This window comes from Mycteria americana, chromosome 2 (genome assembly GCF_035582795.1).
Source record: "Mycteria americana isolate JAX WOST 10 ecotype Jacksonville Zoo and Gardens chromosome 2, USCA_MyAme_1.0, whole genome shotgun sequence".
NCBI classification, from domain to species: domain Eukaryota; kingdom Metazoa; phylum Chordata; class Aves; order Ciconiiformes; family Ciconiidae; genus Mycteria; species Mycteria americana.
This window is the reverse complement of record NC_134366.1, coordinates 134,386,782-134,410,063: the sequence shown is the minus strand read 5'-3', so window position 1 is coordinate 134,410,063 and position 23,282 is coordinate 134,386,782. Positions and strand designations below refer to the sequence as shown.

The 23,282-nt window shown below is 40.6% G+C and overlaps 1 protein-coding gene across 1 annotated transcript in view; it reads left to right on the top strand.

The window, feature by feature from the left end:
* The first annotated feature begins 9,184 nt into the window (after positions 1 to 9,184).
* Positions 9,185 to 23,282, top strand: part of CA8 (carbonic anhydrase 8) — a 50,621-nt gene continuing 36,523 nt past the window's right edge. The window contains exons 1-3 of the mRNA XM_075495719.1: positions 9,185 to 9,263; positions 9,661 to 9,852; positions 13,756 to 13,880. Coding sequence (XP_075351834.1) covers positions 9,185 to 9,263; positions 9,661 to 9,852; positions 13,756 to 13,880 — 396 coding nt within the window. The remainder of the gene's footprint in view (positions 9,264 to 9,660; positions 9,853 to 13,755; positions 13,881 to 23,282) is intronic.

Sequence of the window (23,282 nt, the reverse complement as noted above, 5' to 3'; positions counted from 1 at the left end):
AGGAGGGTGGAGACTGTGAAATACAAAATCTTACAGGAAAAAATAAAAAAGGCTTATATCAAACTTCCAGTGAAGAAGTCTTCTCTGATGCCTTCCCCCCCCCCTTTTTTATATAAAACTGCTGTATACAGATGCATTGCAGGACATCGATAAAATATTAGAGCCACTGGATAACTTACTGCATGGAAATCTGGGGTGTTTGGGGCAAAGATTTCATATTCAATATGTGAAAGGATTTGTAGTTTTAATGGCAGCTGCTTGAAGTTGTTCGGTGGCTTGGAAAGTTAGCAGTCCCTTTGCACTTCTGAATATGAACATTTCTGTGTCTGTGTAAGATCTCAGTTTTTTGAGGTTGGGGATACAAAGATAAATCCTTTTAGCGATTCTTTTTACAACACATCTAATCTAAGGCAGGTATTACTACATTATTTTTGATGAAATTATCACCCTGGAAGAATACGAATTCAAGAAATCAGTGTTCAGTGTTCCTACCCCAAACATTTAAATTAGAACAAAATCAGTTGCTTCTTCCTAGTTATGTACATTGAGACATGATTAATGAACGGTAAAATCTAAATCTGAATGGAAACGTCTCCTGTTCCTAGGTTCCAGTTGAACCGTTTTGAATTGCAAAACTGAGGATGTGAGCTAAGAGTCTTTCTAGCAGCATTACAGTGTATCTCACACTGTCCTCTATCATTTACTGCCTGGTCTCCCTTTAAATACTTGTTCGTTCATAATTATTATCTGCAGTTGACCACTGGACTTTGAAACTGTAAACTGCTCTCCATATCTTTTGTTTCCTGCTGTATATACTTTGAAATCATATGGTTTGTTTTCTATCGCTAAGATTACAGGTGACATGACTTGAGAGGAAAAAGGTAGAAAAAATTGAATGAAAATAGGGAGCCCTTTAGTTGCTATAAAATGTGACAAAGTGTCACAACTCTGCAACTGAAAAAAAAAGAGCAGCTGTACTTAGAATCTGGTGCTGATTCAGTGGTGAATAGAAAAAATAATTAGAAATAAAAACTGTAATAAGTAGAAAAAAGAGTAAACAAATACTGATATGAAGTAGAAATTGGGGACTATAAAAATATTGATGAACACTTCAGGGAAAAATCCATAACTAGGTTTCACACAAATAAGTAACAATTTTCTAACTACATTAGTAAGAAAAGAAACCTAAAGTCAGTTACTGGCTGAGACTGTGCATTTGTTAATGACCATAAAGAAATAAAATATTCATAAATATTTTGGGGGTTCCATGTTTGGAGAGGAGTCTGATCTGCTTACCTCATGTATGGGTAAAGAATTTTGCAGTTTATTAACAGCTAAGTGGTATTATACAGTATCATAAAACTTAGAATTTTAAAATCTGATTTAAATCTATGTCCTCACACCCTAGAGTTCTACAAGAACTGGCTGAACAGATCTTCAGTCTTTTCTGTAAATTTTTAACAAACCCAGGAAAATATTACAAGACTTAAAGAATTTTAACAGTATGTAAATATTAAAGAAAAAAGAGAGAAATGAGATAATCTAGGTAATTACTGTCTGGTTAGCCTGACAACAGTTCTAGGAAAAATACAAAAAATATTGATATGGGATTACAGTCATAAAAGCTTGATGGAGAGGAATATAATTAATGCTAGTGACAATAGTTTTGCTGAAAGTATGTCCTGTCAAACAAACATATATAATGAGATTACAGATTTTTATGAGGCATATGATTTACAAGTGTACAAGATTCTGATTAAAAATGAATACTAGGACTCATTCAAATGAATGGCATTTTAGGTCAACTAAGTGTAAAATAATAATGTAGGCTGTGTCCACATTCTGTAGACTGGCTCCTGGATACCCTGACTGAGAATGAGGATTTAATGCTTGTACTAAACAGCAGCAGAACAAGAGCTCCAATGTCTGATTCAACAGCAAAAAAAAAGACTAATGTGAATCATCGATGTGCAGATAAAAAAGAAATTAATGAGAACACAGAGGTGAAAACAAGAGCTACACAAGAGAATTCTGGTGTCTGTATTTTTAATGTGGAAAATGGGAAAATGTGCAGAAAAAAAGCTAAAAACAAGATGTCCTGATCTTAACCCTCTAGAAAGTGTTAATGAGCTCCTCTTGTTTAGACCACACAGAGGTGATCAGACTAAAGTGGGTGAGTACATTAGAGAGAAAACACAAAGCAATAGAGGCTCTTCCATCAAGACAAACAAGTATAATGTGAACTAGTGGCTGGAAGTTAAAGCCAGATAAATTCAAATTAGAATTGGGTACCCATTAGTCAACACTGAGGGGGATCAACCACTGGAACAAACTGTCAAAGTAATGAATTCTTCATTTCTTGATGTCTTCAGGTCATGCATTTCTGGAAAATGTGCTGTGGCAAAACACAAGTTATTATTTATTGATAGCCAAATAATTAACTTAATACATGAGTAACTGTGTGAAATGTAATAGCTTGTGATATAGGAAGCCAGATCACACTCTGAATGTATGATTTCATAGCTTTACCAGAATGGAGCACATGAACGCTTTGTTGTCTATGGATATTTACGCATTGATAAGCAAAACTTAGTAGAGTGAATGAAGAACTGACTCTCCTTTTGCCATCATTTTACAGATTCAAATATGTTGTTATTCCCTTGCCACTTGATCCTGATCAGTGCTTCCCCTTTCTCACGAGCTTCCCAGATGAAAAGCCAACACCTGTAAGCCAACATCTGCTTGTGCTCTTCTAGTGAAAAACTGCTCAGGCTCATTATTTAGCTTATTCTCTCCTTTTATTTTAAACAGTAGAAGATACTATGTCTTTCCCTGATTCAGTGCTTCTTTTTTAAACATTTAATTTGCAAGTAGCAGATTTAATGTCTATCAGTTCCGCTGACAAAGAGCCACTTCATTTCAATAGGTATTAGATGAAACTCATAATCCTTTACGAATCTCAACTAGTGTTAAAGATCTAAAATTATTACAGTTAGGTAAATAAATATTTATCATCTCCTTATTGCAGATTTTTCCTCTGAGCTTCCTATCTTCCTCCTTGAATTTGGGTCTGGGTGTATCTTTAGTTCTGCTTCCTTCCTAAAGAAATAAAGAACTATTTACATAGGAGTTTTGCCACGTCAGGGCCCTTGATTATCATTTGCATTCTGTGTTTCAGAGACATCCTATTTCATCCTTTATCTCTCTTTTCCTTTTAGCCTACTAGGGGAAAAATATCTCACTTCCCTTCTACTCTTCTATTGTCTGCAGGATTTCACTTTACTTTTGTACTTATTTTACTTCATCAGCAATTCCTGTTGTCTTCGCCACTTTTTATAGTTCTTTACAGATTTTTTCCAGGGCTAGACCCTGTTAGGGAAAAGAAAAGCTCCAGGAGACTACACTAGATTATTCTCTAATTTTTTTAGTGTGCCCTTAATTACACTGTATTTTTTATTATTTCTTCACTTCCCTTTTGACTGTGGTATTTCTAGTCCTTAGAAATGGCTTCCTATTCCTTGGGTTTTCTTTAAAGAACTTGAAACTATCCTGTCGTAGTTTTAGTGTGCTCTAGCTGTATGTGTGACTTCTCATGGGCAGCCATAATAGTCCTGGTTTACACATTTGACCACTGGGAGAATAAATGCCAATTATGCCCATCAGTTTAGAAATATTAGCCTGTTCCCTTTTCCCCTTCATCTCTTGCGCACTCTTATAGGTGCAATTTTGCATGTAAGAGTTTTATACCTGTACTGTAGAAAAACTTGTGTACACACTTTCAGATCATGCATCGATCTTTTAATTCCCCCCAAAACCATGTATATTGTAAAGTCAAATGTGTGAAGTGTGCGCAGGACCAGCCTGCTATCCTATTAGCTGGCAAAGCCAAGAAGCACAAATTTAAACTTACAGACCATAAAACACACAAGGCCACCGAAACCACCCTTTGGTGTGGATGTAAGGGGAAATTGGGATCCAGCTAACATATTTTGCAATGTTTGCAGGACAGCATTCGCCAGTGTAAACCTGACTTGCAAACATACAGCGTCTTTCACTGTAAATGGTTTCTTTTTGCTATAAATGGTCCCTTTATTGAAAATGGTCTCTCTTTACCTTTTCATCCTGGACTATTTATATTACCTGACCATCCTTTTCCTTTTTGTAACACATTACTTCAGCTGCAAAAAAAAATGATAGGCAAATAATATTATTCCAGGAATACTGGAATATTATTCCTTGTAATGAACTAGTTCCTTTTAAAATGTGCAGAGATATTCTCAATTTTGTTATATATAAGCTTGCGCTTTAATGGTCAAATGCAGAAACTTTCTGCTTACACTTCTAAATTTGGAAGAGAATCAAACTTATTTGAGAGAGTAACCTGGCAAGAAATAAAGATAGAAACGAGACCACGTGAGAGATGATTGCTGGCCAACCTCATAGTCCAACACAGGAAGCAAAATAGGAAGCCCTGTTCACTGAAAAAGCTAGATGCTCCTGATCCCTTCAGTTGCCTGTGTTGCTGTATGGACATTGCCTTTTCTTTCAGGACACCTTGGCAAGAACTGAGATCTGGCTTACAGAAGCATAAATGGACTCTAAATTGCCCCAAATGGAATACTCTAATATCCCACAGAACATTTCTCTCCTTATCATGATATTAAGTCCTGCGTGCCCCCAACTACACTATGCTGGCAGCAAGGTAATGAAGAAAAAAGTGAATAATAAAGGAAATATGATCATCTCACAGTCTGAATTTCTCATCCCTTGAATCAGAGAAATAACTGTCAGCTCTGTGGCCTACAAAGAATCCTGCAGGTAGGAATGTATCGTTTAAAATAACTTGTATGTAAGTCTGCTTTTCTTTTTCCTACAGATTTCTTAGTAACCTGTACAGTTCTCCGCATTGGACTCTCCCTTTTGGAGTGGTGAAAGCAATAAGTGCAGTTGTTGAAACGTAACCTCTTAAAAAAATGTTGCTAGTCATTAATGACAATTTACGCATCCAAATTTCACAGTGTTTGGATGCAGAATTTTGGTTCAGGCCTGGTTTTCCCAGTGTATACATTTTAAGGTGTTTAGGGAAGGTATATTGTCTTTTGAAAAAAATCAGTAACTGTATAACAAATAATAATATCTAGATATAGGAAATACAAGACCAGTTGTTTGCGATCTCACCAGGATTAAGTATTATACCAAACATGTTTCAAAATGCCATTTCTCATTTGACAAAAGGGAATGTCAGAGACTCCGCTGCTTCTGAACTACTGTCCTCTGAGTTCAAAGAGGAACTGTTAAGCCCTGGATCTGTGCCTGAGATTTTTTTTCCTGGTATCATCAAAGGGTGTGATCATTAATTCCAGTTAAACAAGAAGTCAGCATGTTCCACAGAATCAAAAGCTGAAGTGGGATTCAGGAGAGAGGTGCCCTGCTCCTGCTTCTGCTGGTGAGGTGCCATGTCACTTATGAAGGTCACGTTGGCTGGGCTTTTACTTTTCACCCATCAATTTGGTACTAGCTTGAGGGCCATAACTATGCCTCCCTACAGATTTTTCAGTATGCTGAGCCAATGTAGCAAACACCACAAGCAATGCATTGTTACAGAATAAAGAGTGTATTTATGTGTATTATATATTTAACATCTTTTCATAGTAAAGTCAACTATTGGGAGCTTCAACGCAAACTTAAACTTTAGATGTCTAGTAATAAAAGAGTTTCTGAAGATTGATATAAGGTCAGTTTAAGAGAGAGATGGAACACAGATGGCTGCCATAAACCATGTGATCCCCACAAAGAGCACACTTAATTAAAGAGGAAAGAACTGTAAAGTGGAAGCGGATGCCTTGGAAAAACTGTATCAGGTAACGTAACGCTACAACAGTGAGTGTTTCTAGATGATTGCATAGTAGATCAATACGTGGCAAAGGGCAGTGCATAGGGCACGGTCAGTATACTATACATAGGAACAAAAATGGACTGACAGAGCACAACACTTTGAAGAGTGCCTACATCATTAAAGGAGACCAAATCCCACTGATCTTGAACAAGGCTTAGATCACGCCCCTATCTCCATCTGATTGTCTCAATCCTTTTAGTTGAATCTGGGTCCATAAATGAGTGAGTTGGTTTGTGCAGAGATCGGTCAGGTCAATATCTCCATTTGTGGTTGGATTTAAATGTGAGGGCTCTGTCCCATGCTCCATTTCATTGTGGAGATGTACCTTTGAACTCCTTTGTTACTTACATACTTCACCATTAAAGAAGTCATAGGAATCTTCAGTGGAATCTAATCTGCTAATTAGATCATGCTATGTCTGACAGATACTATGGAAGAAATAGGATATTTGCACAGAAAACAACTCAGCAGACATATGGGAATAAAGAAATGCCAACTATTCAGTAAGGCTTTACCTGCTATGCCTAATTTTGCAGAGACACATGGAAAGAAAGGAAAGGTTAAAAGGAAGGGCAACAAATATAAGTAGCTTAGTTCTTAAGGTCAGTTATGAATGGAAGCCATGAAAACTACAGAAAGCCATGAAAAGTATTTATTGCAAAACAGGAACTCGCAGGTTTGATAATGTTGCCTCTCATAAGTGTGAAATTCTAGAACAGACGTCCCACAGGAAAGCTACTGCAGGAAAGGACTTAATAGAGGGGATGAATGAAGTGCTGTGCTTCATGGAGCAAGGGAATGAACCCAGCCTCCTAGGACTGTTTTTTTCAACATGCTGTTTTCCTCTGTTTGAAGAGGAAAATGAATTTCCAGTCAGATGGACCAGAATCAGTGATGATTTAGGGGAATGTTTGTTTTTTCCCCATGTGGTTGAGCAATGATTCAAAGGAACTGACATTAATAGAAACAACTAGTGTGTGTTTAAGAAGTGATTAGGGGATAAAACTTAACAACCAATAAAGCCAGTTTGGTGTGGGAGACGGGTATGTATATGCGACATGAGATTTCATGTGACTAAAACTCATGTTAAAAAATCCGATTTTTCTGTTTGTACTGATGTCAGGTGCTCATTATATGAGGAAAAGTGTCTGTTTGGTTTTTTGCCTCAATAAGCTGCACCACGGTTGTAGTTTGTTTGGGTAGTATATATTCCTTTCAACCATCAATAGTGAAGATAGTAACTAATGATCCTGCAGAAGGAAACTTGTGTTTCTGTTCTGATCTTGAAAAAACCCCAACCCAGTACATTCTACTTCTTTTGTCCTATTTTCTTTTCACCTTGCACGCAGCTCATGAACCAGTACTCTCTTGTTTCATTAATGAAATTCCAGCTCAGTCCTTCTCCTTCCATCTCACTTTCATACTGATGATAATTTCTGCTCCCATGTCAGGCCTGCACAGGAATCACAGGTACTGCTGCTGGGTTGGGGAACACTCATGCACAATGAGGTCCTCACCTAGGTCAAACCTTGTGGATCAACAGCACAGGATCAGGATGTTATCCTCTTGGGATACCAGAATGCAGGGAGGTCTGGTCACTGTCTTTAAATGGCCAAGGATGGTAAGCAAAGGCCACTTCCACTTACCATTATAACAAGTCTATTTGACTGCCTCTGTTACCTTTCCTGGTCGCTGTCAGGGATTGCAGACTGTCAGTGCTGGGTTCCCATTCCCCTTGCTGTCACTGATGCAAGTGTTTGGGCCACTGCCTAGGGGAGATCTCTGTTACAGAGGTCCCTTCTGTCCTTTTCCCCTTGACAGAATGAATGTTCTCGAGGTCCATACATGGCTGTTGGCAAAGGAGAAGGAAGAGTCCTTTCATATCCTTGAATTGAGGCATCCTTGTATTGGGGAGAGACTTTCCTCAAACCTTACATGCTGTATATTCTGCAGGAGGAGTTGAAGCCACACTCCTGGATGTGGCCTAAATGAAGGGATCACTGCAAAGAGTATGGAGGCCTCAACCCTCCTTCAGAACAGAAGGGACAGAGCTGGGTTCCCTTGCTTATTCAGTGGCTTTCTTATCCTCACTGAGGGCCTCCATCCTTCCATAGGAGGGGCACAGTGCTGTGGGGTGAGGAGGAACCACGGAATCACAGAATGGCTGAGATTGGAAGGGACTCCCGGAGATCACCTTGTCCAAATCCCCTGCTCAAGCACAGCCACGCAGAGCAAGTTCCCCAGGGCCATGTTCAGATAAGTATCTCCAGGGATGGAGACTCCACAGCCTCCCTGGGCAACCTGTGCCAGGGTTTAGTCACTCTAACAGTAGAAAGTGTTTCCTGACGTTCAGAGGGAACCTCCCATGTTTCAGTTTGTGCCCATTGCTTCTGGTCCTGTCACTGGGCACCAGAGAAAAGAGCCTGGCTCCATCCTCTTGGCATTTTCCCTTCAGGTATTTGTACACATTGATGAGATCCGCCTGAGCCTGCTCTTCTCCAGCCTGAACAGTCCCAGCCTTTCCTCACAGGAGAGATGCTCCAGTCCCTTAACCATCTTTGTGACCTGTTGCTGAAATCTCTCCAATATGTCCATGTCTCTCCTATACTGGGGAGCCCAGAACTGGACCCAGCACCCCAGGTGTGGCCTCACGAGTGCTGAGTAGAGGGGCAGGATCACCTCCCTCGACCTGCTGGCATTGCTTTGCCTAATGCAGCCCAAGGTATCATTCACCTTCTTTGCGGCAAGGGCACATTGCTGGCTCATGTCCAACCTGGCGCCCACCAGGAGCCCCAGGTCCTTTTCTGCCATGCTGCTTTCCAGCCTGGTGGTCCCAGTGTCTGGGTTGTTCCTCCCCAGGGGGAGGGCTTTGCCCTTCCCCTTGTGGAAGTTGCTCTGCTCGGGTGTCCCCGGGCGCACAGACCACCTGTGCCCAGCTCCAGGGGCAGCGGGAGCTGCGGGGACACCCACGCACCCACCCACCCAGGCGAGGGGAGCAGCCTGCAGGGGAAGGCGAGGAAGACGCAGGGAGGACAGGGGAGCAGCGGCCCACGGGCGACGCCAGCCTGGGCTGCGGCTCCCGCGGCGGCCCGGTCCCCTCTCCCCGCTCCGCCGGCTGCCCCTGCCCCGCTACACGACGAAGCCGGCGGCGGGGGCGGGAGGGCGGAGGGAGGGCCGAGGCACGGCGCGGAGCGCCGCCAGCCCGCCTCGCCCCTCACACACACTCACGCACACGCACAGGCAGCGCCCGGCCGACGGGAGCCGGGGCCGCTCGCAGGGCGCCCGCCCATGGCTGACAGGAGCCTGATCGAGGGCGCCGAGCCCTTCCCGCGCCGGGAGGAGGCTCCGGAGTGGGGCTACGAGGAAGGTGAGGAGCGGGCGGCGGCTCTGGCGGGGAGAAACTTTCGCCGCGGCCGGGGGAGGAGGAGGAGGCGGCGGTGGGAGGATTTCAGTGGCGGAGCGGGGGCAAAATCGCTCCCCGGCCGCCCCGAGCCGCGGGGAGCGGGGCAGCGCCGGCCCGCAGCGGGCGGCAGGTCCGTCACCGCCGGCGGGAGAGCAGCGCGGGGCGGCGGCGGCCGCGGAGCCGCCCGGGAGCGGTGGCCGGGGCCGGCGGGCCGAGGTGCCGCGGGCAGCCCCCCGCTTCCCGCGCCGGTGGGCAGCGGCGAGGCGGTCGGTGAGGGCAGGGAGGGTCTGGCTGTCCCGGGAAGCCGCCGTGCAGGGCAGGGTGCCGGGGCTCCCCGTAACGGGTTTTCCTTGTGTCTCAGGAGTGGAGTGGGGGCTGATTTTTCCTGATGCTAACGGGGAGTACCAGTCGCCTATTAACTTGAACTCGAGAGAAGCTAAATATGACCCCTCGCTCCTAGAAGTGCGTTTGTCGCCAAACTACGTAGTGTGTCGTGACTGTGAAGTGATCAACGACGGGCATTCAATTCAGATTGCCCTGAAGTCAAAATCAGGTATGCTGAAACACGGCCTTCCCTTTCCCCGCTAAAGCTTGCGTTGCCTTCAGGCTCGCTGTACCTGTATCCCGGAGCACAGGAACAGCAGCTGCTGCCAGCAGCGAGCGGTTGTGCTCCTTCGGCGTGGACTGCGGCCGGTAAGAGCGTTGCTGTTGACTTCAGTAGGAAAAGGAGCAAGCTTTGCAATGGGAGCTGCAAGTTTCAGTGCCAAACTGGATGGTCAGTCAGATTGCTTCAGAGCATGTCCACAGTTTCCTCTTGTGCTGGTGTCATCTAATTCACTGGCATTAACAGCTGTCTGCATTCAGAAGCAGTCCAGACTATTGCTAAGGCAGTGTGATGCCAAACTATTTTGTACAGCTGGCAAAATTTGTCCTTGGTCTGAAGACCATGTGAGTTAAAAGAGCTTTTTGCATTAATTCGAGTGGGTTCTGAATACTAACTACAGAATTGGGCAGCTTAAGATAGATACTCCAGTTACACATGCTTACAGTATTGATGAAGAGCAGGTAGCAAAGCAGTCCTCATTTCTTAAAGGTTTTTTTGGTGTCATTTATCAAATAAGAATTAGAAGCAAATAATAAAAGAAACAATTCCAACTTAAGTGAAATTGCAGTATCTCATTCAGACCTTTCATCTGGGTAAACTATTCTGTATGAAGGAGACAACTGTCAAGAAAGTTGGGAGAAAAAAAGTCCATTGTGCTTTCCAGCACTGTGGTAGTTCTTACCATGTGTTTGGAAGAGCATCCAAGTTGTTCTAACCAATCTTAGCTAGTAACAGCCTTTTGGGGGCATTTAAACAGCTGAACATCGTCAAACCCTGAGACATTCCAACTTTTGTTTCCTTCTGAGATCCCAGGAGTCCTGGGAGCTACAGCTGTGCTGAGAGTGAGGGATTCAGTTCAGTTTTACACTGAATTTTTTAAAAAGGAAGGCTTTGTTATTTTAATAATGATGCTTTCCTTTATAATTTCTGTTCCATGATAAATTCCATGTATTATTGCAACACAGAACATTTCTTTCCACAGAATTTTGCAGATTTGCAATAGAATAGAAATTTTGTACTTCCAGTCAGTTTTACTGCCTTCATCAGAAGCAGAGCTCTTTTTCCAAGGAGTAAGGTTCTCTCTGCAGGGTCAGGAAGGTTCTTGAATTTGTGGAGGAAGCAAGAGTGACTGCAAACAACGTCATCACTTGCATGCCAAAATGCAGCTCCTTCAACCCTACCTTTCCCAAGGGCAGTTTGTAACTTAGTAGCAATAGTTAATAAGATGGGACCAACACACCTAAATGCATGTGCAAAACCATTGGAGGTGTAAGAGAAGGAAAGAACTTATTTTAAACTTGAATGCAGTGTGATGCCAGACCGATGAGTCTTGAAATATAAGAAAATGTGAAATAGAATAAAAGTTTGTGACTGAGGTATGGAATTATGATTTAGGAAATCTTGTTTTAGTTTCAGCTTTTCCTTAGATTTCATGTTACATAATTTCCCATTCTCCATTTGTAAACTGGGGATAATTTTTCCATTTTTGGGAGGGGGAAGACAATGTTTGTTATCCCTACCAAGAGGAGAAGAGAGTTAATAAGCTGTGTTTGACCTAGTATTCTGGCCAATTTTCAGGGATTGTGGAAACTCCTGCAGCTTCTTTTCCTCACAGGGGATCTCTGATGACAAATCCATTTAACCAGATTATTTTAATGGGAACTGTTGAGCACTAAATGCTTTTGAAACTGTCCAATTAATGTGCAAGAGATCCTCATCTACTGTAATGTTAAGAGTCAAAGAAAAACTTCTTTGTGGAAAAAAGTAAACTGATTAAGGTACATATTAAAAATGAATTTGTCATTACTGGTGATTGATTTTATCCTTTAATTCAGGACAGGCGGTCCATTTGGAATTCTCAAATCCTTCTCATTATTTAATTGCAAACATTTTCACAGGCTGCTTCCAGTTTCATCATTGTACATGTGTTATGCATTAGGTGGAAGAAGCATGACCAACTGTGTAGTGGAATTGTATATTGAAAAATGCTTTAGAGGATATCCTACTAACAGAGAGACTTCTCTTAAGCCAGCAGTGGATTGCACAGTGGATGATGGTTTCAGAATCATTTTCTAATGAGGATCAAAAATTGCTGAAAGGCAGGGCGAAGTTAAACATGTTTCATGCATTGACAAGGATCAAGATTTGATGAAAGGCAAAGGAAAGATAAACATGCTTCATGCATCAAAATACTTTTATCATGGGATCAATGTTATAACTTAAGCCTCAGAAATAAACTCTTTGAAGCTCCTGGAGATCCAGAACTACATCATATAGAGAACATTTGTTCTAGTTACACTTTCTCTAGGAGCAATATTTTAAAACAGAGAAAATGCTAAATTTTCCAAAGAAATAGTGCTAATTGAGTATCACGTTTCTTTTTACTTGTCCAGATTCCCTAAACACTTCAATGTTCACCAGATTTGTAGATTTTCCCTAAAGGATACAGGTATAGATAGAATGTAGATAAAGCAAGTTTAAGAAGCAAATCTGAATCTATAAGTACATTTAGGACATTTCATTTTAGAAACCCTAATGGCTGTTAGATTAGTTATGAAGAATTATTAAAGGAGGATTAATTGGAATATTTTACTTTTTTCTCCAATGTAATTGCTTATGAAAACCATAACTAATCAGTTTGCCTTTCAGGTTTTTTATAGTTTTGTACTTTTGCTTTTGTGTTTGTACAGTTGCAATATGATTCAATTGCTAAATTATGTTTTAGTATTACACTATGTCTTGTGCTCCAAACTAAGGCCATTTAGTTTGTGTGTCAAAATAACTTTATATTATGGAACTTTAATTCCCTAAAGCTGTAGGTTATACAATTAAATAATCCTTATCAATTATCAGAGATTGTAAAAGATTCATTCAAAATCTATGAAATGTAAGCTAGAATGTAATGGATTCTGGGGAAGACTGTGAATGCCTTTAAGTAAAATCCAGCCCTGCCTAGAAGCCAATATTCAATGATTTCAGTGGGAAGTTACCTACAGCTTGTGGAGTAATATTTGATCTGAAGCAGATTCAGAAATCCCTGGGCAAAATGTTTCCATTGATTAATTCCAAAATAGATTGGGCCTCACAAGGTACAATTGCTTGCTTTTACTACTTATGGTGGAAGTCTCTATTAATGCAAAAGTATCAAACTACTATATAACTTTTTTTTGTGTATGTTGCAATTGTGGACAGATGCTTTTAAGAAATTCCGGATGTTTAAAAAACTGAAGTAAAAAAAAGCCATGGCTGCCTAGAAGCTGTTTTTAAGTAAATGAGGTATGTTGTTGCTCCTGTGTGTAGGTTTGATTATATTTGGATATGGAGGCATTCTGTGTCTCAGAAGCCTGACAGGTGGTATATGACTGAACACCTTTACCTAGCAAAATATTGGCAATCAAAAGTTTTCTATCAGTTTCTGTGACTCATAGCAAATACAGGTGATGTAGATTAAGCATTTGGACAAGTTGGAGGTAGTTACCAGTTCAATTCAGAACGCCCGCCATCTGTTTAGAGCACACTGTCTTGATAAGAGCAATAAACATATTCACTCTTCTGACTCATAAAGGTACAATGTTTTTATTTTGGGTTATGACCAGCTGTTCTGCCTCATAAAACAAAGAGTGCCTCATGACAGCAATTTCACTGTTGTTCGTAACTGCCTGAATTTGCGTTCTGTACCTGCACGGTACTTCAAAAGTAAAGATGTCAAGTCTGTCAACTTTACTCTTCTCCTCTCTAGTACCGCTGATAATAAAGAAGCTTGCAACAACCTCCCCATTGTATTTGGAGAATATATTCAGTGGCTTGTCTGCTTCGAAAGCCAAGTTCCTTACTGTTTGTCTTCTTTCCCAGTGTTAATAGGGGGGCCGTTACCTCGAGGACATGAGTTCGAACTACATGATGTTCGATTTCACTGGGGGAGAGAAAACCAGCGTGGTTCTGAACACACGGTTAATTTTAAGGCCTTTCCCATGGAGGTAAGAGTGACACTGCATTGCATAACACCCACTAAATGCAAAAGATTTTATTTCATAGCCTAAATTCCTGGTAGTTCAAAAGAGAGTTTCTTTTAGCTCAGCATTTTATTGCTTTATATTTCAACCACAAAGGTATCTTGCTGAGGTGTGCTTTAGTGCAGGTAAATTAGGATATGCATCTGGAATAGAATGCCTCCAGCACTCATCACATTGTATGATTAATTGGTCATAAAGTTAACTTGCAGAATTATTAACTTCTGTCTTAATAATATTAGTGTTCTAACAAGATCTGCCGTTTCAACACTTCCTATGTCACCTTGACTAATAGCTACAGATGGGGAGAACTAGCCACTGGAAATATTTCCATGGTGAATAATAACAACTTAGGTAAATTTGGAGTAAGTGTAGAGCACTTTGTTCATGAAATAGCTTTATGCACCTGAAAGTTGAAGATTATGTGATATTCTTGGGTATGTTCTGTAATATCTCAGTGAATTACAAAATTTTGAAACACAAGCAAAGTGATAATGCAGTCTGAAAAAATTCAGCTGTTCATGAGGTGTCAGTTTGGGCTCCTAGGCAACCCAAAATGCTGGGACCTATTTCTCCTGCCCTCCAGCAGCCGTTCATCATATTAATTCACTTCCCACTGTCCCATTGCTTACACTTGTCAAGGAGTGGCTTGGAGTATCCCTTAGACCCTGGGCTGCAAGACTAGTTTTAACAGATACCAACCCTGATGTTTGGTGACTTCAGCTTTGCATCTTTTATTTCATTTGTTGTGCACTATTGGTTTTAAAGAAACTCAAGATTTTTTCAGGGTTCTTTGAGTTATTTTTTGCCTTATTTATCTATCATAATCCCTCACGAGCCTGAAATGCTGTTTCCTTTTTCTTTGTGTTGTTCAGTGCTAGGAAATTTGTTATTGTAGCGTTATATTCATGACTGCCAGACTGCTGGAATAGAACCGCTTTACGGAAAAGAATATAAAAAGTATTAGAGCAACTACTGCTGAGCTAAGTGTAAAAAGCTTGTGGACTTACACTGTCAATCTAATTCTTAGGGTTGTTCAGGTACTTTCTTTAAGAGTTGTACGTCTGCTGTTTGCTGTTTTGCACTGGTCTGTCAAAAAAACTCTCATATGAAGTCACTCACAGAGGCTTTGCAGGTTGAGTTGAGGCAGATCATAGAATCATTTAGGCTGGAAAAGACCTTCAAGATCATCGAGTCCAACTGTAAACCTAACACTGCCAAGTCCACCACTAAACCATGTTCCTAAGTGCCACATCTACACGTAGATCCTCTTTGCAGGTTGATTTCAGGCAGATCCTGGCAATGCAGGAGAATTACTTGAATGGGGAAGACTTATCAATGGAAGGGAAAGCAGAGGAATCACCTCTGCATCCTGGTTACCTGGCACAATATATACAACATGATTTATATGGGCAGTAAAGACCTTCAGGATACTGCAGTGTTCCCCTGAGTCAGGAAATAGCTTGTTCATTATGAAACATCTCTGCTTAGTGCTTTTCTTAGTGTGCAAGGCTGATCCGGCATGTGGTGATCAAGAAACACTGACGTGAACTATGTCAAGAACTGTAGTTGGGAGTCTATCAGGGTCTCCTCTCTCCTTGTTTGTTAAGGATCACTTCACAAACAGTCTTGGTGGTATGTGGGAACAGTCTATTGATAATCTGCAGAAACCCCAGAATTCTCTACTCCAAATCAGTCCAGAGAAAAATATACTTGACCCAGAGATGCAAAACAACAAACTTAATCAGTCATGAAGGGATTTCATTCTTCACCTACTTCAAAAGCAGCATGGCAGCTGCACAAACACAATTGTGGCACAGTTGAAGAACATCACCTGGAGGTGAGCAAGCTGGTGTTATCCTGTCTCTTGCATCTAAGCAGCTTTCAGCTAGACTCTGATCGCCAAGAAGTAATTACTGATGCAAAAATTCTGTAGCAGAAAAAAATTGACTCGTAATACACTTTAAATACAGTGTGGATGTTTAGTTTTGCAAACAGATCCTTATGCAGATTAATTCTTCGGGCAAAAAATGACAGCATAGCTTGTCGTACCCAAGGTCAGTTGCACACAGGTGTATTGGCTGAGCCAGTTCATCATCTTCTGCCCCATGTTGCAAGAAAGTGCAGGGCAGTTTGTTTGACAGATGAGCTGCGTTTCCTTCTGCTATATGCACGAAGAGCTGCTATATTAAATCCATCTCAAATTGTCCAAATCAAATATCATACTTGAGCAATAATAAAACAGGTGTTTGTGACCACTATAAATGTTTAGGAAGTAGTACACCTGAGACTCCAGAATGGAAGATTTTCTGTTTACATTCCAGGGATTGCCCCATCTAATTTTGTTTGTGGAGAACAATCATTTTGATCAAGGGACCAGGAAATCTTAATTACTTAACTTTTAGATTAGCATTGGTTTATACAGTTGTTGGAAATCACCATATTCTGAACGCATATGTGGCTTGATTTTCACTCTGTTTGTTAGTTACAAACAGCGATGGGTACCTATTTTGGCTCTATACAAGCAGTCTGGTATAGTTTATGCTTTCATCCTGTACTAAATACAAAATAAACCGGCAGTTGTTTGCGCACAAATGCATGCCTAGAAATATGTTGAGCAGCAAGTGCATAAGTTTGGATCGTCGGCCAGTGGAGCAAATCTAGTAGGACGTTTTCCTAAGAAACTAGAAATTATTTACGAAGCAAATTATAAGGATTTTAAATTTCCCTCTCTTTGCAGAAGGAAGACAAGGCGATAAAGCAGTAGTATGAAAATATAAGTGCTTGTTTTAAGTTTAACAACACAGCTAACTAGGACTGGATTATATACTCCATTACACTATTATAAACCTCAAGCAGTTTTACAGAAACCAACTTTGAGTTTGAAGAAATCTATCTGAGATGACTAGCTAAGACTATTTATTGACTGGAGCAGCAGTCTGTTTTTTTAGGACTGAAGGCTGTAGGGGTTTATCTTATTACATTGGACCAAATAGTTGTGGAACAGCTTCAGATTATCAGTGTAATAATCTTTGTAAAGGATGACTTTAAAAAAAAGTGTTATTTTTCAAAGTCTGGAAGAGCACTCTTCAGTTACTTCCTTAGTCTCTTCACCTTTGATATCATAACGGCTGTTATAGAAATTAGGCAATATCCTCTATTAGTTGGGTAATATCCTCTGTCTCTTAGTGCAAAAATCTATTATTTCTTCCTAGACAGCTGGGGCCTTTGCACGTGGTTAGGATATACAGGTTCATGGTGAAATGGGTTAGACTACTAAGCTTATGTAACTTCTGGAACAGCTTCTTGAAATAATTCACACTGTCAAAAAACGTTGTTCATGTGGCTTGGAGGCTGAGTTCTTTGTTATTTTTATTATCATATGAAGTTCAGCAAAGATGTGTTTTCCGCCTTCCTTGACTGAAGAAACCAGAATGTTGATTGTAATACGCCAGTGTTATCATTTTCACTGAAACATCTGTGTTGCAATCAGTCAGGAAAGCAGGACAAAACAATAAATAGTTGTCAAAGGTAAATACTATAACACGTCTTTTTAAACAAAGGAAAAGCAGAGGGCTGTACGTATCGGTACAATACTTCTCTCTCTGTTGCATGAAAACAAGAACACGAAGGCCGTTCTTGCCTTTTGGCAAGAAATTGGAAGGAGACATTTTTGCAACTTTCTCCAGAAATCTTTCTCACCAAGTACTTCTACTGCATGTAAACAGTGTTGCTTTGCCTTTTGGCCAAAGTTACTTTGGCCACCGCTTCTGCTAAATATTTAGTAATGGTCTTGACAATTGAGAGACTGTTTCTTGCCAGCAAATGGAACAAGGTACTAAAGATTAGATTTTGCTTTACAGTACACCTTTCCACAGAGCAGTAAAATCCACACTTATACCCACATGTGAGTTACCTGAACCTGATTTACGTGTAAGAAAGAGAGGAACTATTTGGCATCTTTATTCCTCTGCTTCATGCCAAGAGTATGGACTGGAGAAGGAGGAAGAAAAAATGAAGAGCTAATGAAGCTCTGACTCTCTCCCTTAGCTTTGATGTATAAGAGGGAGATAGAGGGGGACAGGAAGAGCAAATTACTGCTATTTATTTTTGTTATTAACAAAGTTAAAATAGGGGGAGCTAAAAATGGAGTCCCACTGTACCTGATCTCTGTATAAACACAGCATACCATAGTGCCAGGCCGAATCAACTTAGCAGTCAAAGAAGACAGGAGAGACAGCAGGCGACACTGAACTATATGATGGCATCAGTGCTGTTTTATGGGGGGGGGAAGTTTTTGCTGCTTCTGAAGTGAAGTGAAACAGGGAAGATTATGCCTTAAAGGTGTCTCTTCCTCTTAGTTACTCAAGTGGTGGTGTGACCAAAGGCACAATCTGACCATAAAGGAACGGTTGTTTCCAGGCTGCTGCTCTGAAATAAAACTGTATCTGAGAAAATAAAAAGGTTCCTTTCACCACTTGTAATATGACCAGGAGGATAATTCTCTGTAATCCATCCTCTTTAAAATGTAGGATTATATTAGCTGTGAACCATGTGAAAGCTCTCAGTAGAAGAGGATTGGCAGAAAATAATTTAAAAATTGTTTCCAAGATGTGCAGGAAGATTAAAAACTGTATTATTGCCTGTCCTACAGTTTTTGAGTAGAACAGAAGAAAATCCAGTTGCCTGAAGGACCAGAATCAGTTCTGTATAGGAAAAAAAATGTTCATTTCTGTTGTGTAATGAAGAGCAGACTAATTAATTGTGTAGACTCTTTCAGAGTTACTGAAATCCCTGCTGCAATGTAGTTAAATATAATGCAAAAAACATATCCTACCCTTGATCTGATTTAAACCATGAAGTTTTCCTTTGTTCACATGAAATGATGCCTGCCTAAGCATCTCATCAGAGTTACAACTTTAGGGCTTCAGGTTAGGCTGTTAACATTACACTTACCTACTGAAGTCTTTACAGTCTTCGGTGTGGGGATTTCTCTGTGCCTGGCTCTGAAATCAGATACCTGCGCACTGTGCATCCCCTTTCTGGCATTTCTAGAGAGGAGGTGTCATGCTTTCAACATGGCAATTTATTCTTTGCCAACTTTTAATATTCTTTGCCAACATTATTTAATCTTCCTGTCTGTTTTAATCAGTTTCTTATTAGCTTGTTAGCAAATTATTTGGGTTAAAAAAATAAAACAGAGTATTTGTAATTGTAATAGAAGGCCTGGGAGATAGTGTGCATGCAAGCGTGTCTCTCTGTCTTTATGCAGAGACTTACAAACTGCAGTGGGACTGGGTAGGTGTGAATGGCAAGCAGGATTTAATTCATAATGACAGTAGTTTCTAATATGTGAGCTCAGTTCTGATATCTGTGGATTTTTGCCAGTAGCTTTAATGGGACTATGATCCCAGTCGTAAACCCTAAAAGAAAAGGTTTTAAACCAAGGAGTAAATCCTGTTGCCTTAGCTGATTGCATTGATTACCTGCTTGTGAAAAAAAATTAATTCATTCCACTCACTTTGGTAGCACAAGACCTATTAATGAAGAATATCTTGCTTAGGCAGTCATGAATTTAACGGGAGGCAAAAATAACAGAGTCCAGAAGGGTTTATGTAGCTTCATGCTGAGGTCTGCTCAGAAATTGTCCAAGTTTTCTGGTGGAAAATTAACTTGTTACTCAAAGGCTTGGATGATTTTCTAAATTTTGGAATCATTGCAGATGAATACTGTGAGTCGTGATTAAAACAGTGCGTCTTATAAGAAAACGATGACATTCATGTAATAGCTATATCCTTGGCAGGTTATGAATAACAGATTAATAATAGTTTAAAGTAGATGTGCCCATTGGACATTATCTAATTTTTGAGGACAGAATTGCGGAAAAACACAGGAAAATCAGGCCAATATCTAAGCAGATGTTTTGGGTTTTGTTTTCCAAATCTGCAATGATTTATACAGAAACAATCTTTTACACATTATGTAGATGCCATTTACGAACATAACAATAATACTTAGCTTTACACAGCACTCCATGGGCAAAATTGGTCCTAGCACCAATTCTAGGGCTGTCAGTGAATTGTATTAGGTGGGATCCTAGCCCCATACGTGCAGGTGTTTAAGTATTTTTCTGCATTTTTCTATGTACCGTACATTCTGCAGTCCCCTAATTGATATGACTTCTGTTTGGTTTTTTTTTTTTTTTGTAGTGATACAAAGTTGGGAGGTCTCCATCCCCTCCCAGTATACTGGGAAACAGAAAACCAACAACAAGATAAAAACAAAATTACCATCATTGTAAAAGCACACATAGGCAGCTTATGACTTTTGAGATTGCTAGTTGCTATGCTCTTTTAGTATTATATTTTTATTGTGGTTGAGGGTTAATTTGACCTAAATAGGCACATGTAGTCTCTGAAGTATACTTTTTTTCTAGGTAATTTGTCAACATGAGCCTGGATTGGCCCTTGTTTTGTTCAGTCACATATAGTTTGAATTTTTTCAGGGTATACATCTATGTGTGTTGTACTGTGGATTTGTGAAAAAAGCAGGAGCAAAAATGGGCTGATGTGCTAGCACAAACATGCTTTTAGCTTGGCTAGTGCCTGAGAAATGCTCAGTTAAGCTCTGTGGAAGAGCTGTACACATCTTCAGAGGTAGCAAATGTGATTTCCCTTCTGTGCAAAATCTGCAATTTATTTATTGGATTGTGGAAGACATACAAGCTGCCAGACACCAGGTCAAAGAAGAGTGGCATTAACGGCCTATACTGAAGCTTCTTTATCCTTTTGTCTCTCTTTTAAGAGTTGTCTTATTTACAGCCAGTCATGTGTGGATAAGCTTTGTGGCTCATATGCACGTAAAACTCTTTTGAGGTGGCAGCTGCGATAATCTGTGATTTGTAAATTCTACCAGGATGGAGAATTTCTGTATTCTTTTAAGAAGGAAATGGTCTAAACTATGAATGACTGAGCAGAATAGGAAAAAGTCTTCTAAGGAGAAATGTCGCAAGTGCAGAGAAGGGTGAAGGAAATGAGAATGAGAAGAAAATGAGGACTGACTCAAGAGGGGAGCCCTTCTCTGGGCTCCCTGTTCCATCTTACCTCAGCTTATTGGTTTAGTTCTGCCAGGAGTCGAGGACAGTCTTTGCGCTTCGCCTGTAATAGACATTTTACACCAAATTTTCTTGCAGTTGTGCTGGGCTAAGACACAACGTTCAGTCGCAGCCTGTACTAACAGATTTGGTGGCGCCGCATCCTCACGGAGGCAGGCAAGTAACCTTGAACAAAATAGCTCTTAGCCATCCCTGCCTGTGGTGGAAACAATATAGCCTCTGATGCTTTTTAAAAAGATGTGAGTCTTTTCCACTCCTTGAGCAGAATTATAGCTTTGCTTTCTCCTTACTCTACTTTCTCACAGAAGGGTCTTGGTGACAGTACTTGTACTCATGGATATAGAGGATGCTATCGTGACATCCCTTATTGCAAACACCATTCCCAACTCTAACAAGATGGCTACTTATGTTTTCACTCTGCTGCGGTAGAAGAGCTTGTGTAGTCACTTAGAAGATGGGACTTCTGAAGAGGATTTAAGCCCAAGTTTGAGCACAACAAGATGGCTGCTCAGGTTTCTTCCTTGCTGTTTTTCTTGGCTGTGTGCCCTTGACGTGATTTGCTTCAGTTGTACATCATTTTCTAATTTCTGCCATGATCAGTGCTGGCACTCTGCTCGCATCTTGCCTCAGTTTCCTGGTACCTTGGTTTTCCTGTTTGGTTTTCCTTGGCACTTTGCCCTAACCACTAGGCCTAACTGTTTTTCTATATAAGATCTGTCATTTGTGGAATAAGCTGGCCATGGAGATTCCTTATTTCCTCCCTTTCCACGCTGTATGCTTGTGTCAGGACCAGTTCCTAGGTTGGCCCCAGTGCATGAGTGAGTACTCTAAGAGGGAGATAATAGCTTTCTGATGCTAGATCCCAAATTTTGTGTTCTTTGTGCTAATGGTGCAGACATGGCTCTGTCCATTTTAAAGGATAAAACTTATAGATCATCTAAGAGCTGAAAACCTTTGAAGGCTTCCACAAGTATTTGCTGTCATGCCTGAGTGCTTCACAAGCACAAATAATGTAATCCTTAAAACATCAGTGTGAGTGAGACAAGGTCTGCTATTGTCAATGAACTGGTAGAAAACAAGTTCAAAAGGATTAAATTATTTAGCCATGGTCATACATGATGCCTTGTTCAGAACTGACAGAGAACTGACTCATGATTCCTAGATGCTTGAATTCTAGTAAGACTTGCAGACACCGTACTACCAAAATATCTAATTTAGGTTGTAAATACCAGTTCAGCAATTTAACCACAGGGCTGTCTTATGCCCTAGTCCATAGACCACACTGTTGCCAATGAGATAGTCTCCCTGGTCGTTCCTGCCTTCTTGCTGTGCCAGCATTAAGCCACATAATGAAGTGGACTGGGGAACAGTTCAAGTTTAACAAAATTTGGGAGATTATGGAACTACAGGAGAGCAGAAAAATATAACACCATTATGCAATCTGCAAACTTGCAATTCAAGAGAAAACTGTTGGAGATGCATGATGAAGTTTATTATTTCAATGGAAGCTTAGCCAACATTACAGAAAAAAAAACTGACTTGAGTTTCCTAGAGGAGTGTAGTACGGAAGAGCAACTGCTCACTGGAGAACAGTCAAGATTATGACTTAAGATAATATGCAGCTGCAGATTCTCATCTCTTTAGAGAGACCCTTAGCTTTGAAACACAGAGAACTGTGGCATTCAAATTAGTTATTAATAAAACTTAATAAATTAGCAGGGAAGGAGTGTTTTTTATTCTGCCTGCATTAGAGAACCTATTGTTGGAATTTAAGTCTGTGATTTAAAGCCTTCTACATATGAGCAGTCTGATTTTAAATACAGGGCAACATATTGCAGCCAACACTGTGGAATTGGACATGGTTATATTAAATGCTTAGTCATATAAATAACACTTCCAGAATTAAATATTTAACCCATAGCACTTTGTGTTTTCTGTCTTCTTGATGGCATTGCTAGGCTGTAATATCATCAACTATTCATCGAGGGCCAGTCCTTTTTCCAAGCTTCCTTCTTTCTAACTGTGGAGCTATAAAAGCACATGCAGACCCACACATACACTCACTCAGGTTGCCAAGAATGCAGAGTAAAAGCAGGATGGAGAGTCCTGCACTAAAATCCTTGCTTTTTCCTTCCTGGCCTTCATAGTTCAAGGGAAGGAAGAATAAAGGCTTGAATGTATATTTGTTCCTGTTAGCACAGGTAAGGGCAGATGCAGGGCACCTCAGCCTACACGTTTGTTGGGGCCAGACGTGG